The sequence below is a fragment of the Arachis hypogaea genome, chromosome 3, assembly GCF_003086295.3.
Source record: "Arachis hypogaea cultivar Tifrunner chromosome 3, arahy.Tifrunner.gnm2.J5K5, whole genome shotgun sequence".
Classification (NCBI taxonomy): domain Eukaryota; kingdom Viridiplantae; phylum Streptophyta; class Magnoliopsida; order Fabales; family Fabaceae; genus Arachis; species Arachis hypogaea.
This window is the reverse complement of record NC_092038.1, coordinates 1987782-2003303: the sequence shown is the minus strand read 5'-3', so window position 1 is coordinate 2003303 and position 15522 is coordinate 1987782. Positions and strand designations below refer to the sequence as shown.

General features: G+C 35.5%; 2 protein-coding genes and 1 pseudogene across 2 annotated transcripts; 1 reads left to right on the top strand and 2 right to left on the bottom strand.

Moving 5' to 3' along the window:
• Positions 1-107: 107 nt before the first annotated feature.
• Positions 108-4225, bottom strand: LOC112786429 (uncharacterized). The gene is made up of 7 exons (XM_025829807.3): positions 3932-4225; positions 3744-3799; positions 2618-3528; positions 1708-1906; positions 1411-1596; positions 877-1253; positions 108-657 (listed from the first exon to the last, which is right to left on the bottom strand). The coding sequence occupies exons 1-7, from the start codon at positions 4096-4098 to the stop codon at positions 517-519; spliced, it is 2037 nt and encodes a 678-aa protein (XP_025685592.1). The 5' UTR covers positions 4099-4225; the 3' UTR covers positions 108-516.
• A 248-nt stretch (positions 4226-4473) lies between these two features.
• On the top strand, positions 4474-8923 carry LOC112786421 (isovaleryl-CoA dehydrogenase, mitochondrial). The gene is made up of 15 exons (XM_025829802.3): positions 4474-4850; positions 5282-5365; positions 5452-5509; positions 5754-5878; positions 5966-6010; positions 6121-6169; positions 6259-6368; positions 6568-6644; positions 6989-7039; positions 7138-7202; positions 7403-7557; positions 7652-7692; positions 7773-7827; positions 8291-8347; positions 8671-8923. The coding sequence occupies exons 1-15, from the start codon at positions 4725-4727 to the stop codon at positions 8815-8817; spliced, it is 1245 nt and encodes a 414-aa protein (XP_025685587.1). The 5' UTR covers positions 4474-4724; the 3' UTR covers positions 8818-8923.
• A 62-nt stretch (positions 8924-8985) lies between these two features.
• Positions 8986-13913, bottom strand: LOC112786415 (auxin response factor 4-like; annotated as a pseudogene).
• Positions 13914-15522: the final 1609 nt, after the last annotated feature.

Below are 15522 nucleotides of genomic sequence, written 5' to 3'. Positions count from 1 at the left end.
TATTTATTTCTAAAGTTGAAACCGTTAATAATTTCATAATAGTGGAGATTTGTTTAGGGTTTTCAAACCTAAAAATGTTATTACATGATCTTTTTATCATGGATATATTACCAAAAATGAAACGAGAGACTATTATAAATATATACAGATATCGATGCAAGCTTTATAGAACCGTGATTAATACCTACAAATATATAACCAACAAAAATGTGTTATTCCTGAATCTCTTGATCATGATTCATGAGCTCTCCAAATTTTACTTTTGACACAAGAGTTCAGGAATCCACTTGCAATAAAATCAATGAGCCGGCCATTCTAAAGTCCCTAGAAATGATACAAGATGAATTATCTGACACAACATTAACTTCAATCAAACCCCACTAAAGGGGGTAATTTACCTCTGCAATTTGCAGCAAGCCCTTCTGAAATGTTACAGTGAGAAAAATGTCATTTGCTGCACAAGTTAAAGTCAGCATGTAGGGTAAAAGCAGAATGGTTTGTTAGTTAACAACGATTTCAATCTTCGGCTTCTGTTTCCATGACTGGAAGAATACTTAGAGCTGAAGCACCTAGATGCATGCCCCTGATGATACCACCGTATCCTTCCTTAATCTTGTGGCACAAAAGCAATATAGAATCCCATAGTGCAGATCTTCCCTGACATGAATCATGGAATTGTTAGAATTCAACTATAATAAAATGATCATTTTGCTGGTTGATAAGACCATCGATGGCAATATTATCTCGTCTGGACTGTAGCATGCTCACTCATAATGTGTAGAATATGCACAAGAACAGCATTACAAGTTTAAGTACGGACTTCCGATAGTATAGAGAAAAGAGTTCAACAGTATTTGGCGTATATTCGTTACCAACCTGAAGAGAAAATTGCGGCTTCTTGTCCCAGTACAAGGCAAAAATTGGAGGAGCTTGTTTCCCAACTACCAGGATACATGCTCCAGGGTGCAGCACAGAAGGAACGGTGGAAATTACAGCAATGTATTTCTCTGGAAACCTCTCCTTTGGGGGAAGGCCTCCTAAGAACAAGGGGTTCTTACTAGAATGAGCTCCAGCATACGATGTAGCATCCACATGTAACATCCATTTTGGATGTTCTAGGAAAGCACAGAACAGATACAGGAGCAAGTGAGAATCCGAAGGCAGTTCAAGCGTCCACTTTTTGTTCTTTTTATCATAAACTTCGCCACTTCCAAGATATTCATAATTCTTCAAGCAGGTTCCTTCTGCCAGCTCTGATAATTCAGAAAGGTATTAGAAATTAGACAAGACAGGTATGTGTTGGCCATAAAATCAACATCAGATCAATCATTAATAGTCCTACACTCCTACTTCAATTTATAAAAGAAAACTTAATGAACCGATTAGCAATATATCCACAGTTCTTTCTACCTCGGATTCTTTGCACAGTGTAATCAGCACGAACACTGCTTTGAGGTAGCAAGCCTTTAACCCACTCTCCTTTAATCAAGGCTTGGAGTCTTTGGTGTTCCGTGATGGCATCCACACAATCCTGCATAATAGGAACCGAAGGAGTCTGTTGTGGGGGCAGTTGCATATTAGATCCAGGCAGCTTGGCTGTATGCAATTAAAGTTCCAAAGGAATTTGTCAGAGCTCAGAAGCTATTAGCAATTACAAACAAAGACAAAAAAAAATCAGTTCTAATTTAACAATGAGAAGCAAAATACACTTGGAAGCCTCTATAGCTTGGACAAGTGTTGAATGTAACTGATGGAGCAATCCATCTTCATTGAGAGCCATTGCTGGTTGCCATTCTTGAGTCTTATCAATTGCTGGCAAGGTAGCAGGGGTTCCAGAAGATGGCAAGTCATTGCCCAATGGACTGATTGTGATTGAAATACCAAGTTTGGCAGCTGCTTGTATAACCTATGAATATGAAAATCTTAGGACCATTGAAGCAGAAGTTGATATTGGACGTTCCGTGCATTACCCATTTAAAGTGAATCTCATAAAGAAAATCATGCGTGAACCTCTACGAATACTATAGACTCAAATGGTCAATCCTCAATACCGGGAAACTTGACACCTCTAAAACAAGTAAGAAATTGTGTGGTTACGCTGCACAGTGCCAAATTCAGGTTTTGACTGGCTTTGCCTTATCTGGGTGGCTCATCCAAGAAGTTGGGCTCATTAGACTTCAGGAACTTACATTTCAGCACATGTAAAATATTTTGAGTGTTCAGCTGCTGGGTATAGTATTAATAGTCATACTAGTAACAAGGTGGTATATCTTCCATGCTCTTATTTCTCAGGTAATTACATATCCAAATATAGAACTCATCCCCTACAAATTAAATTAGCTAAACACTGATTCTCTTGAAAGGTATTTCTATTGCAGTTACACACATTTTGATCCTAAAATCCTCCATAATTTTTTTTTGGGGGGCCAAACATTAAACATTACCATGAGATAATTGAATATTGTTGTTACCAATACCAACGCATATATTGACTTACACACTCGATCTTTTGCTTGGTTGGTTTTACTCTCGCCTTGGTTTCTGAGGAAAAGGATAAAAGAACATGACTACAACCTAGCCAACACAATAACATAAAAGAGTTTAGACTAAAAAGAACCTGAGTGTGACTTGTCTCAATCTTGTTAATCAATGGATTAAGCAAAACTGAAGAAAACCATTGCCTGAGGTGGTCACGCCACTGCTCAATTTGGGGATAGATGCCCAGATGTTCAAAAGCTTCAATTGATTCTTCCATGGACATTGGTGGGGGAAGGTCACCCTCTCCCTTCTTAGGAGGCGTATTAAACTTTTGGGATCCCGGAGACATCCTCACAGGCCTCAATGGTGTCAGCCTTGTAGTTCCAGACGTATTGCCTGAGCCTGTAACTGTACCAGGGCTCACTATGCCAAAACCAGGGACTGTGGGGGGTGGAGTAGACAGCTTGCCTGCAGATTCAATAATTCTTTCACCCACTTCTGCTAAGAACTGTTCTAGCTTTTCCTCTGATGTTATTCTTTTTGCAGAGGAGGCTCGTGAATTAGACCAAGGGCTTGAAACTACTGAATCCATTCCAGCTGAATTCTGAGCAGAAGTTGGTGTTGAAATCACTCCAGGAGCAAGATACAAAGATGATGAGGAACCAGGTGACCTTGAAGGGGTGCCAATAGCACGTGCTGTGGCTCCTCTGTTGGAATTTGAACCATTGGCATCAATGCGAGAGGAACGAGAGGGGCTGGTAATTGGCTGGTGTAGTGGAACAAGCAAATCTGAAGACACCGACTGGGATTTAGACTTGGGAGGTTTCTTGGATGAGTCAGATTGGACCGATTCAAGCTTTGGCTTCGCCCCTAAAAGCTGTAGTTGATGTTTACTGAGAACAATCTGAGTGTTATTAACTTTGGACTTGGGCACAGCTACAACTCCACCACCACGTCTTGCTCTACGAATTAACATAACTTTGAAAAGAGCCAACGTAGTTGCCATGAAGATTACACCCGCAAGAATTTGCAGTGTCTTAACAAGCCAATCTGAAGTTTCAATGGCAAAAACAACAAAAGAAAAAGCTTAAATATATTTTCCACCGTGAGAAATATAGCATTTTCTGTCTTCATTCATATATACACATTCATTCATTACAACTAAATCTACATTAAGTATGCTGTTCTTGGTTTTCCTTACAATAAAAATGAACAACTTAAACTAAATTAAGCTACAATGGTGATTGCTAAGGTTGATAACTTACAAGCTGTGACATGGGATACACTTTTAAGTTTCAGCATGTCAATGAATCCATTTTCCCTGCAATACATGTAGCAAAGCAGATTAGTCTTTAACAGTTAAAAATATAGACCTAATCGTTACGCGTAACCACATCTAAAAATGATTAGCACAGTAATTACACTAATTAGTGGCTTAGTACAGTGAGTGCACCTGACGAGGATGGCGAGAAAGGCGAATGCGGAGGCGGAGAAGAAAGAGAGGAGTGAGTAGAGAGCATAGTTGGAAGGCTGAATGCTGTTAGATGTCAAAACGGCGGAGAAAGCTGCGTTTTGGTAAACGGAGAACTTTGAGGGCTTGGAATTCGACGCAGAAGCCATGCCTGAGCTCAAACCCTACCCTCGCTAGGGTTTTCGCGTTTCGATCTCAGTAACACCAACACGAAGAAGAAGATGCAGTTCCTGCCGGGGTTTTAAGCTACTCACTGGGTTTTAATTTTTAAACTTTAAACTTCGAAGTTTAAATATTTATCGTATGAATAAACAATTTTTATTTTTCATCTAAAAATTGCGAGCCTCTTATTTTTAATAAAAAAATACATTCTTTCAAATAGTAAAATTAAAAACTAAAAAAAATAAAAAATAATTATTTTTATTTTTTATTGATATAATAAATTAATAATATATAATTAAATGTATTTATAATTTTTTCTAAATTAAATTCTAATAAATAAAGAAAAATTTTCAGTCATTAATAACTAGAAAATAAGAGAAAGAAAAGGTTTCGTAAGGAAGTAAAACTTAGTCTCCTTGATCCTTATCTAAACCGGCAAACATTTTATTTAACGAACTTATTAAGACGTGGAATTATTATCACTTCTCTTTTAAATATTAATAATAAGAATTTCTTATTATATAGAGAGGTTCAAAGATTCTAACTTTCTATGTAAAAGCCCCATTCCGATATCAATAATCATATCATCCTTATTGTTGCTGCTACTGCTACGATGCACAGGATCAAGAGAGCAAGCTCCATTCTTTGTTCTTCAGTGTTCACAAGTTTGAAAACAACACATTCTCACCGTGCTGCTGCTTTCTCCACTTCCTTGCTCTTCGATGATACTCAGATTCAGGTTCCCCACAAACACAAGCTCCTTTTTAGCAAAAAGTATTCAACTTTCTTTTTTGGAAGAAAACATGATGGAAAATCTGGATCCCCTGTTTGGGTTTTTATGGTGTTTATTATTAATTCTTCTTTAGGATGAAGTACAGATGATTTATTATTGCTAGAAGACTGATTGGTGAAATGGTTGTTGTAGGGTTTATTGTGATTGTGATTGTTACCTTTAATATGAGGGAAGAGTGTTTTTAATGTTGATGTGATCAATCATATCATTGACTTAAGATCCTTGACATGAACATGGTCAATGATATCACCCACCAATGTCATTACTTTATTATCTTAAAAAAAAACTAAATTTTTTGCACCAACATTTATTCTGCTTATTGAAAAATGTACTATGTCATGCTTTTAACAATCTGAAGGTTTTATTGCATCGTACAGTTCAAAGAAAGTGTTTCTCAATTTGCAACGGAGCACATTGCACCTCATGCTTCAAAAATAGACCACACAAATTATTTCCCAAAGGTTAGTATGAGGATCTACTTTATCTTCTCCACAAAACAAACTTTTGGATAATTCTGAAATCTGTTTATGTTTTATATGTAATTTAGGAGGTTAACTTATGGAAAAGCATGGGAGAATTTAACCTTCATGGGATTACTGCACCAGGTAGTTTTATTCTTCCCCCTTACTTCACTGCCTCAATTTTCTTCTGCAAATTATTTGATGAATATAAACATAATAAATGCTAATAAATGAATTCAATACGATGCACTCAACTTAAAGGGTATATGCTAGTTTACCTTGCAGGTTGTGAACCTCATACTAGTACTAGTACATTTGGCTTCTTTTTAAGATTATGATGTCTTGTATTCCAACAAACTTATCAAATGTTATATATGCTTATTTGCAGAGGAATATGGAGGGCTTGGTCTCGGTTACTTGTATCACTGTATAGCAATGGAAGAGATAAGCCGTGCTTCAGGATCTGTTGGCCTTTCTTATGGTGCTCATTCAAACCTGTGTATCAATCAACTGGTAATTGAATGGAGCTTAAGTCTCATTCGTTGTATGTTTGGTGATAATCTGACAAGCCTTTAGGATTGCATCTTTTGTTTCGTTTAGGTGAGGAATGGAAACCCGGATCAGAAGCAGAAATACTTGCCAAAGGTTCTAGTTCTACCACATAGTTTAATCCTGTTTCTTTTAGTACAATTTCTGCCTCGCCCTATTGTCAGCATTTCATAAGCTAAGTTGTTTTTACTGCCTTCAATTTGAAGCTTATCTCTGGAGATCATGTGGGAGCTTTGGCAATGAGCGAGCCCAATTGTAAGATTTGCGAAACCGAATAGTTGTAGTGTGTTGCATCTTTTAAGATATTCCAAGGATTTCATAGAGCGAATTGGTCTTTCGTGCAGCTGGTTCTGATGTTGTCAGCATGAAATGCAAGGCTGATCGTGTTGATGGTGGCTACGTACTTAATGGAAACAAGATGTGGTGTACTAATGGTCCAGTCGCTCAAACATTGGTATGCTTCTTCAATCTTTTCTGCATTTTCCCATCCTTTTTGTATTGACTTTGCACTTGTTTAGTTTGCCTTTATAAACGTAGAAGGGTAATGTTTCCTCAAATTGTCAATGAAAATGCTAATTATAGTGCATTTGATTAATAGTCGAGACACAGATGCTGAGAATGTATAGCCCATTTGATATATTGAACTGAATCAGGTTGTCTATGCAAAGACAGACACAAAAGCTGGGTCAAAAGGAATCACTGCATTCATCATTGAGAAGGGAATGCCGGGGTACTTGTACTGAACCTAGTCAAATTTAAAGTGTGCTAAAATCTCTGCATTTCAAGCTTACAGTTCAGTTAATTCTTGAAAATAAATATTAAAGTAGTAATTTTATCAAATATAAAAGGCTGGTTACTGGCTCCTTGTTGCATCTGATAGTTCAAATTTGATTACCAAGTCCTTAGCTTGCAAAATTCCTTCTCTGAAAATTGAGGGGGAAAAAGTAGAGTCATGTAACTGAAAAATAAATGGCTAAAACGTTGAGGCAGTGCATAAATGATAAGTCACTTGGGTATGGGGAAAATTAGGAGTGGAAGATGAAAATTATGAATTTTGCTTGTGTTTGATTTCAGATTCAGCACGGCCCAGAAATTGGATAAACTTGGGATGCGAGGAAGTGATACGTATGTATGCATGCTCTGTGACAACTTTTCTCTGCTTAATCCATTTTTAGTCGATGTCCATTCCTTTTACTGATAATAAATATGACTTGTGTTGGCAGATGTGAACTTGTGTTTGAGAATTGCTTCGTTCCTGAAGAAAATGTTCTTGGGGAAGTAGGAAAAGGTCTTGCAATAGCTTCTATGATCATATTTATCAACTTTAGAATAAAATCATCTTTATGTTATTTTGTATATTCAACCCTGCAAAAGTTTGTTGTATGACCATCATTGGTCTTCTGTAATATCCTAATAAAAAACCGCTTGTGTTATTCGTTATATGCGTGCCAACCATAGTCTTATAATACCAGTTCTTTCTTGTTTTAGGAGTCTATGTCATGATGTCTGGGTTGGATCTGGAGAGACTTGTTTTGGCAGCTGGTCCCCTGGGTATCATGCAGGCATGTCTTGATGTGGTCCTTCCTTATGTTCGACAAAGAGAGCAGTTCGGTCGTCCTATCGGGGAATTTCAGTTTATACAGGTCCAGATCGTTGAGAAATGATTTTTCCACAATCATCCTGGCATTTTATTGCATGTGATTTTTAGACATTACATTGTTCGATCTTCTGTTACAGGGGAAAGTTGCGGACATGTATACTTCTTTACAGTCCTCAAGGTATGAGATTCTAATGTCATGATGCTGTTTCTCTTTCTAATTTAGCTTGCTTGGCAGCAGGGTAACATTTTTCATTTCAGGGCTTATGTGTATTCGGTGGCTCGGGACTGCGACAATGGAAAAGTAGACCCAAAGGTGCGTCCACATATCTTTATCCTGTGGTTAACATAGTACATTAAATATTTCTTGAAAACATAAGCACCATCAGGTTTTTTAAATAAAATGACAATTATTTACTATTGGAACTCCTTCCATAGGGTATTCTCTTTCATTTTTTTTCCTTTTTTTTTTTGTTTCGGGTCTATTTTGCCATAGTAATATACCAACATATGAGTGTCGTGGCACGTGTGAAACGCAATACCATTATGCTGTAACGATAGACTGAGTATAAATTATCATTGCTAAAATGTTAGCATATGTTTCTGCAATTGTTCTGAACTCAAGCATCAAATTGAACTTAAGATGTTGACTAATTACAACTCTACTTGTGGATTTTCTGTCCGATCCTCAATGCAAGAAACTTCCATAGTTTCCTGATTTTTCATTGGTATTGTTTCCTATTCATTGCAAAACATGATGTAATGGCTACTGCTTTCAGGATTGTGCTGGAGTTATACTTACTGCAGCTGAGAGAGCAACCCAAGTTGCTTTGCAGGTAAATAATTTGCACAGGTTATTTGTTGCAGCTACTATTCTTTGAGTTTTTCGGGTAATACTTTTCAGCCAAATTTATAGAAATCATGATTTTAGAAAATTATCAACTCTGCAATGGTTCTTACTCCTAACATTTTGGGTAAATTACATTTGACCTCTCTTGAAGTCAGACGATACTATTTGTTGTTAGTATCGATATGACAAATTAAGAAATTTTGGGATAATAACCGAAAATCAGGGAAGGTCGGCATAATTTACGCTAACTATTTTTTCGTTGTTTTCTTCTTGTGTTACTGTGCTTATATTAGCCTTCAAAATTTGCAGGCAATACAATGTTTGGGAGGAAATGGATATGTGAATGAGTATCCAACTGGTCGTCTTCTGAGAGATGCCAAACTATATGAGATTGGTGCAGGAACTAGTGAGATCAGAAGAATGATTATTGGACGTGAACTCTTCAAGGAGCAGTAGTGAAATGTTCATTATGTAACAGTAGATGTTCATTCATCAAAGGGGAATAAAATTAGAGTCATGAGAATCCATTTATTAATAAAGGAAAGCTATTTTTTACCAAAAATGTTTCATCTGTTATTTGTAGTTAATTTCTGAAGCTGAAAAATGATCACACCACCAAACACATTCATAACAATACCAAGTAAATATATTGCACAGCATGGAACCATGGCATGAAATTTAGAAATGATCACCATGATTCCATAGAATATGTAACTCAAGCAGTTATAGGTTATTACATAATGCTAATAGCACAGCCCTTATTTATAGCTAAAGTTCAGATTTTTCTGGGCTTAAGAAGAGTTCATAAGATAAATTATCATAACATAAATAGCATCAAAGTGCATGTAGTAAATAAGAGAGAAACAAGGCTAACATAACATAACATAATTGATCTCAATTACAGCCCTGAAACTTTAGACTTTGAGAACTGTTGGAGAATAATAATCTGGTTGACCCACTGAGGAGGACTTTGAAGGCTCCATAATCATTGGTGCCTCTTCCAAACTGCTATTTGTTTCATCATTGATTATCCCAATTGTCATCTTCTCCACTTCTTCTTGGGAATGTATATGGATCTTGCACACCACATTGCAAAACTCACTGCAGCCAAAGATAACATTGTAAGTTTTTAGCTTTCATAAAATATAGTGCAAGAGATTATAGCATGAAAATCAATTATGAAGAAGAAAACTTACTGCCATGGATCATCCCCAACAACCATTATATCATTCTCATTATCAGTGTAGAGGATCCTCCATCCCTTATCAGGATCTCTAAGAAGGCCTTCCATGCCGAAAAGTCTCTCAAGTTCACTCAGCAGGTCAGCATAGCTGCTCAATCTTGATAGATCAATGGCTCTTCCTACTAGGCTTCCTTGATTGTGAACCTTCATGCAGTGGCAACAAAAAACATCAGATAAAAATCTGTATCATAACATAATTTCGTCGATATCACTCTTCGCTCACCTTAGTACAACTCCTTTTGCAGTGTTCTGTAAATTTTGAGGGGTAGTTTCCCCAGACAAAGGAAATCCAAATAGTTTGCAGCCATTTACCTTTGCCTTAACATTTTTGCTGTCATCTGGAATCTTCATATCCGGCGCACAAGTTTCGCCCGGCATTGTCTTCTTATGCTCATTTGGAACATCTGTTCTTCCAACTTCACTTCTCTTGATCACCCCTTGATTGGAATGTGTGTTGAAGGAGACATTCTCTCTGTGGAAATTCGTCGGTTTCGAGTAAAACATGTTGGTTTGAGCAGTTTTCTTGTGAATATCCTCATAGGGAAAATAAGAAGATTCAAGAACTTGTGGTTTGGTTGCTTGATGAAAGTTGAAAGTGGTGCAACCAATACTATTGTTGGATTTGCCCCAAGAACCAAGGCTCAAATCAACTTTTCCCCTAAGGGATTTCAATGGACCTATTTCTTGACCTTGCAAGACCCTTGGAAACCTAGTAGTTTCTGTGAAGCCTGCATAGCTGAATGGATGAACACTCATAAGCTCAGCAGTGTTGCCCCTTCTCACTCCAGTTGTTGATGCTACATGTGGAAGAGGGCTCATCTCGAATCGCGGCCGGTTAGTTAAGGTGTCACATCCATAATAGAGTGACAGAAAACCAGCATTTTCTTGACCTTGCAAGACCTTTGGTGATCTTACAGACTCCTCAAAGTCCACCAATCCACTGCTCCCTGCTGCCAACAAGAGGATTATTAGGATGCCTTAACAAGCAAGTCTTCGTCCGCTTAGGACATACATCTCAACTAAATTGCAGTCAGCTTCAGCCACAGTCTGTTGCAATCTTTGATGATTGCAACATAACTGTGACTGAAGCTGCAACTTTATTAGGACACATACCAGTGATGAGGTGACTGTGAGCGGCAGCTTGCCCATCCGTTCTTAGTTTCTTCAGTCTTGGGAAGGACTGAAGACTCAAAGGAGGAAGGGAAGCGAAAGGATCGATCTCCCATGGAGATACTCGGTCTTGATGATTAGTATCAATATCCTCATCCCATCTAACCTGTTGTTGAAGCCATATCCATCTTATCATTGTTTCAGTTAAAGAAAAACAAAACTAGAGATTAAGTAGAAAAAACAAATTAATGTAATGGGTTATAGTATGATCAATGTATAAAGAAAAATTTCATATGTACCATCAAGCATCTCCACTTTGATTTAGGCCATCTATATGGATCTACTTCACTCATTCCAATCACAGTACCACCACCACACCTGCAATATAGGAATACAAATTATTATGTGAATCACAATGATTTTTCTAATGTATGGATACAAATTATGCAGTAGTTTTTACCTTCTTTCTGGAGATTCATCCATTTCAAAAGTCATTTTGAATCTTGTCCCAATTGTCACAGGATTGTTGATGCTTTTAACATATTTTTGATATGGCACAACAAAGGGTGCATGACTTGCTCTGTATCATACAAAAGGAGAAGTTATTTGCATCTGACACGTTCTTCGACTACTGTATAATATGCGTATTTGCTCGAAATACGAGACAAAATAAGTATACAAAATATCTGTCTTATCTGCGTATCTACGAAAAAAAGACAAAATAAGTATACAAATATCTTTCTTATTTGTATAACTCAAGTTTAATACTATTGATATAGTCACATACCAATCATGAGTTGGTATCCAAAAAGGGAACAAGCTACATTCATATGAAATTTAATATTTATATATAAAATAAAATAAAAGGTAGATATGATCTACTGTCCAAAAGGGTCAAAGCTAGTAAGCTTTAATTATATTATCATATTCATAATATCATGGTTTCTAGAAAGACTAAGGGCCAGTTTTCTTCCACGTCATTGGAATTTGACAAGTTCATTGCTACCATAAATACCTAATTGGGATATCCTAAGGTCAAATTTGGATCCGTGAACTCAACTGTTGTGAGTTCAATGAACTCAACAAGCCTATTATTGAAAAAATAGTACTTAATTCAATTTATAATTGGCCAAAATCAAAATCTAAGTATAAATGAATTGCATTGTGATTTGTGAAGTTTAGTACCTTGGACTGTAGAAAACATGAAACATGCTTTTGGTGGATATTGCATCAGAAACAGAAGAAAGAAAATTGGGATAACAGTTTTGGTTTCCAATTACTGTTCCAGGAAGACCATTTCTTGGTCTAATAGCTCTTCTGATCCCCAATCTCAGTTCTCCATTTTCACCCCTACAAACATATCAATCAATCAATATGAAACTTTAGAATATAATTATTATATAGTTACATGAAATGCAATACGTTCTGTTACGGAACAGAAACAGATACCAAATACACCACATATAAAATATTTTATATGAGAAGTAGAGTTTAATTTTGATACACTGGTGTAAAACGTTTTATACAGCCGTGCAATTATATCTATTCTTTTGAATGACTATTTACGCGATCAATATAAAAAGTAGTTATTTTTACTTATATGTATTATTACAGACTTATATACCTTAGAAAGAGGACTGCATCACCAGAAACAAGTTTCTTTTGGCCAACAAACATACTCCAACCAGTAGTGAGTAAATGCCTCCTTGGTTGCCCTGAACAAATTACAACATCAACTTTTTATTTTTAATTCTTTTTAAGTATAATCAATTAATCAATATATGAATACTAGATTTACCTCTATAAATATGGCGAAATCTCCACTCCACACCATGAAGGTCTTTTGCTACAAGCTCTTGAGAGGGTCTTTGTTGTTTATAATCCTAAAACATAGCACCACAAGAACAAGAGAACTAAACAATCAAAACTTGCATTCATATATTTTCTTTTATCTACTATGCTAGACTCTCTTGGTTCTAAAACATCGAACGCTTTGAAAATTCGATACATTCATAACTCAGTGTGTAGGGTGTAAACTACACACCGAGTTGTTAATGTACCGAATTTCCAAAGTGACATACAGTTTTAGAACAAAGAGAGTAGTAAGTAGAAGAGAAGAGTTCAGATTTGACACCAAAGGAGGAAAACAATCTTCAGCAGCTCGGCGAGGAACAGAGAATCCTCCATGAGTGCTGGTATCTGAAGCAGTGAGTGATTTGCAGAACATGTGAGTTGTTGGCTTTAAAGGTGGAACTCCATTTCCCTCTTCATCTCCTCCAATTTCCTCAACCTCTTTACCCTCCAAATTCTTATCTTCCAACTAAGATTAAAAGAAAAAGAAAGTACTATTCAGAATTCACTTGAACCTAGTGCCTATATATCAATCATTATTCTAAGTTCATGAAAAAGCAACCTCATCAGATTGGGGAAGCAAAGTAATCTGAGTATAAACCTCATCATTCTCCTTATTAGCCTGTTCCAAGAAACATGAACAGTTTCATCATTAAAACCAAAATGCATCTACATTAACAAGAACATGATTATGATGATGAAAGTAGTACTCACAAGTAACTGAACATTAACAACCCTGCAAAGGATTTGAGGCTGAAGATCATAATTAGGCACATCAATTGGTGTGAAATGAGAGAAAGAAGAGGATTGTTCTAAGTGTCCTTGAGGGAAGTACACAACCACATTCCCTTTCTTTGGGAGTGAAGTTAGAGGTCCAGCACAAGCATGCCAAAGTTCAAGGTAAGAAGACATAGCAGAATCTGAAGGAGAAGGTGATGAAGCTCCTTTGTCACATTCCACATTGCTCTCATCATCATCCTCACTACTCACTACAACTGCATGGTTCAGATCAATGTCCATGAAGCAAGAACACTAAACAGTTACTATGTTCCAAAGTTGAAGAGAAAAGTGGAGACTATATAGAAAAGAAAGAGAAGAGGAAGAGGAAGAGAGGATCAAATAATAACAAGGGATTCAAAGTAAGATTGAAGGGCCATTTGGAGGTGAAGAAGTAGTGAAGAGGGAGCAGAAGAAGCAGACATAGACAAAGGTGCAAACAGTAGTAATAAGAGAAGCAAAGCAGAGAATGAAACCAAAAACAGAAGAAGCCAATTTGGTTTGGTTAGTGGATTTTGAAGTTAAAGAGTGTGTTTGGTGGAGGGGACATTGTTAAGACAGTACAGAACCCACCACACTGTTCTTCACTTCTTTGCTTTCTTTTATTTTCATCATCTTTATTATTCGTTTATGTCTTTTACTGTTCTTGTGGGGTGACACAAACAAAACTTTATGTACAATGTAAACAAACAAATCTTCATTATTACTAACACAGAGATTCAAGCGAAGTTAACTTCCTATGAAGTTGATAGTTAAGAGTCGTCAGATGATAATTTAGTCAAATTTATCAAATTATTTAAGGTTAAAACTCAGATAAAGTCGACTTTAGTTGATATTTGAGAATCGTTAGATGAAATTTAGTCAAAGCAATCAAATCATCTACCAGTTCTCAAGTATCAACTATATCTAAATTTCTACCATTATTTAGTAACTCTCAGCAAATAACTTTACATAAAATTAACTGCATGTCTGCACCTAAATTTTCACCTTCTAATTTAATTTAGAGTAAAGTATCGTTTTTGTCCCTAACGTTTGGAGTAAATCCTGTTTGTGTCCCTAACGTTTAAATCGTCCTATTTGTATCTTAACGTTTGTAAAAGTGATTCAATGTTATCCTGCCATCAATTACACATCATGAACGCTTCAGTTTGAATTTTAAAAATCTCTTCTTGAAGTTAGAATACAAATGTCTGGGATAGAATCGATGATCTACTCCGAAAAATAGCTCATCAAAAGTTAAAATTAATTTCTACAACATTTACATAATTCACTTTTCTAGGGAAATAATTGAATCTAAACATAAATAGTGGGTATAATATTAAAATCGAACATATCTAAGTGAGACCTAATTGAGAATGAATGCATCCAAGTGAGAATAATTGAAAAATGTAATCTGATTTGTTAGTATAATTGATAATAGGATAACATTGAATCACTTTTACAAACGTTAGGGATACAAATAGGACAATTTAAACGTTAAGAACACAAATAGGACTTACTCCAAAAGTTAAGGACAAAAATGATACTTTACTCTTTAATTTAATATAATAATATATTCGTCAAAATTTGATAGTTAAAATTATTTAGTTAAATATATTAAATTATTTAATTATTTTTAATTATAAACTTCTCATAAACACTTCTACAAATGAGTGTTTTTAATTCAGTTTACTTATTTTTCTTTTACATTTGCATGGTTGAGGCAGAGTAATAATTGATTTAGAATAGAAAATACAAAGATAAACTATAAATACAAAATATTTTGAATTTTAATGAATAATATATTAATAATAATAATAAAATGTGCACTAGTAAATTATATTAATAATGTGCAGCCATTGATTTAATGAAAGAGAAGAAGTGAGAGAATGTGGCTTGGGTTCTCTTGCATGTATCTATGACTGCCATAAAGTACGGTGTGGACTGTGGCGTGGGTTTTGTCAGCAACTGTCTTACCCAAAAAACTTTATATTATACATCTTGTTTTAAAATAGATAAATTATATTTAATTCTCTCTAAAATAATATATAATTTATTTTTTATAATGTATCAATTTTAATTAAATAATATTTTAATTTAATTATTAATTTTATTTAAATAAATTTATAATTAAACTATTATTTAAAATAAATCATTTATAATTTTTAAAAATATAATAAATAAAAATTTCTTTCTCTAAA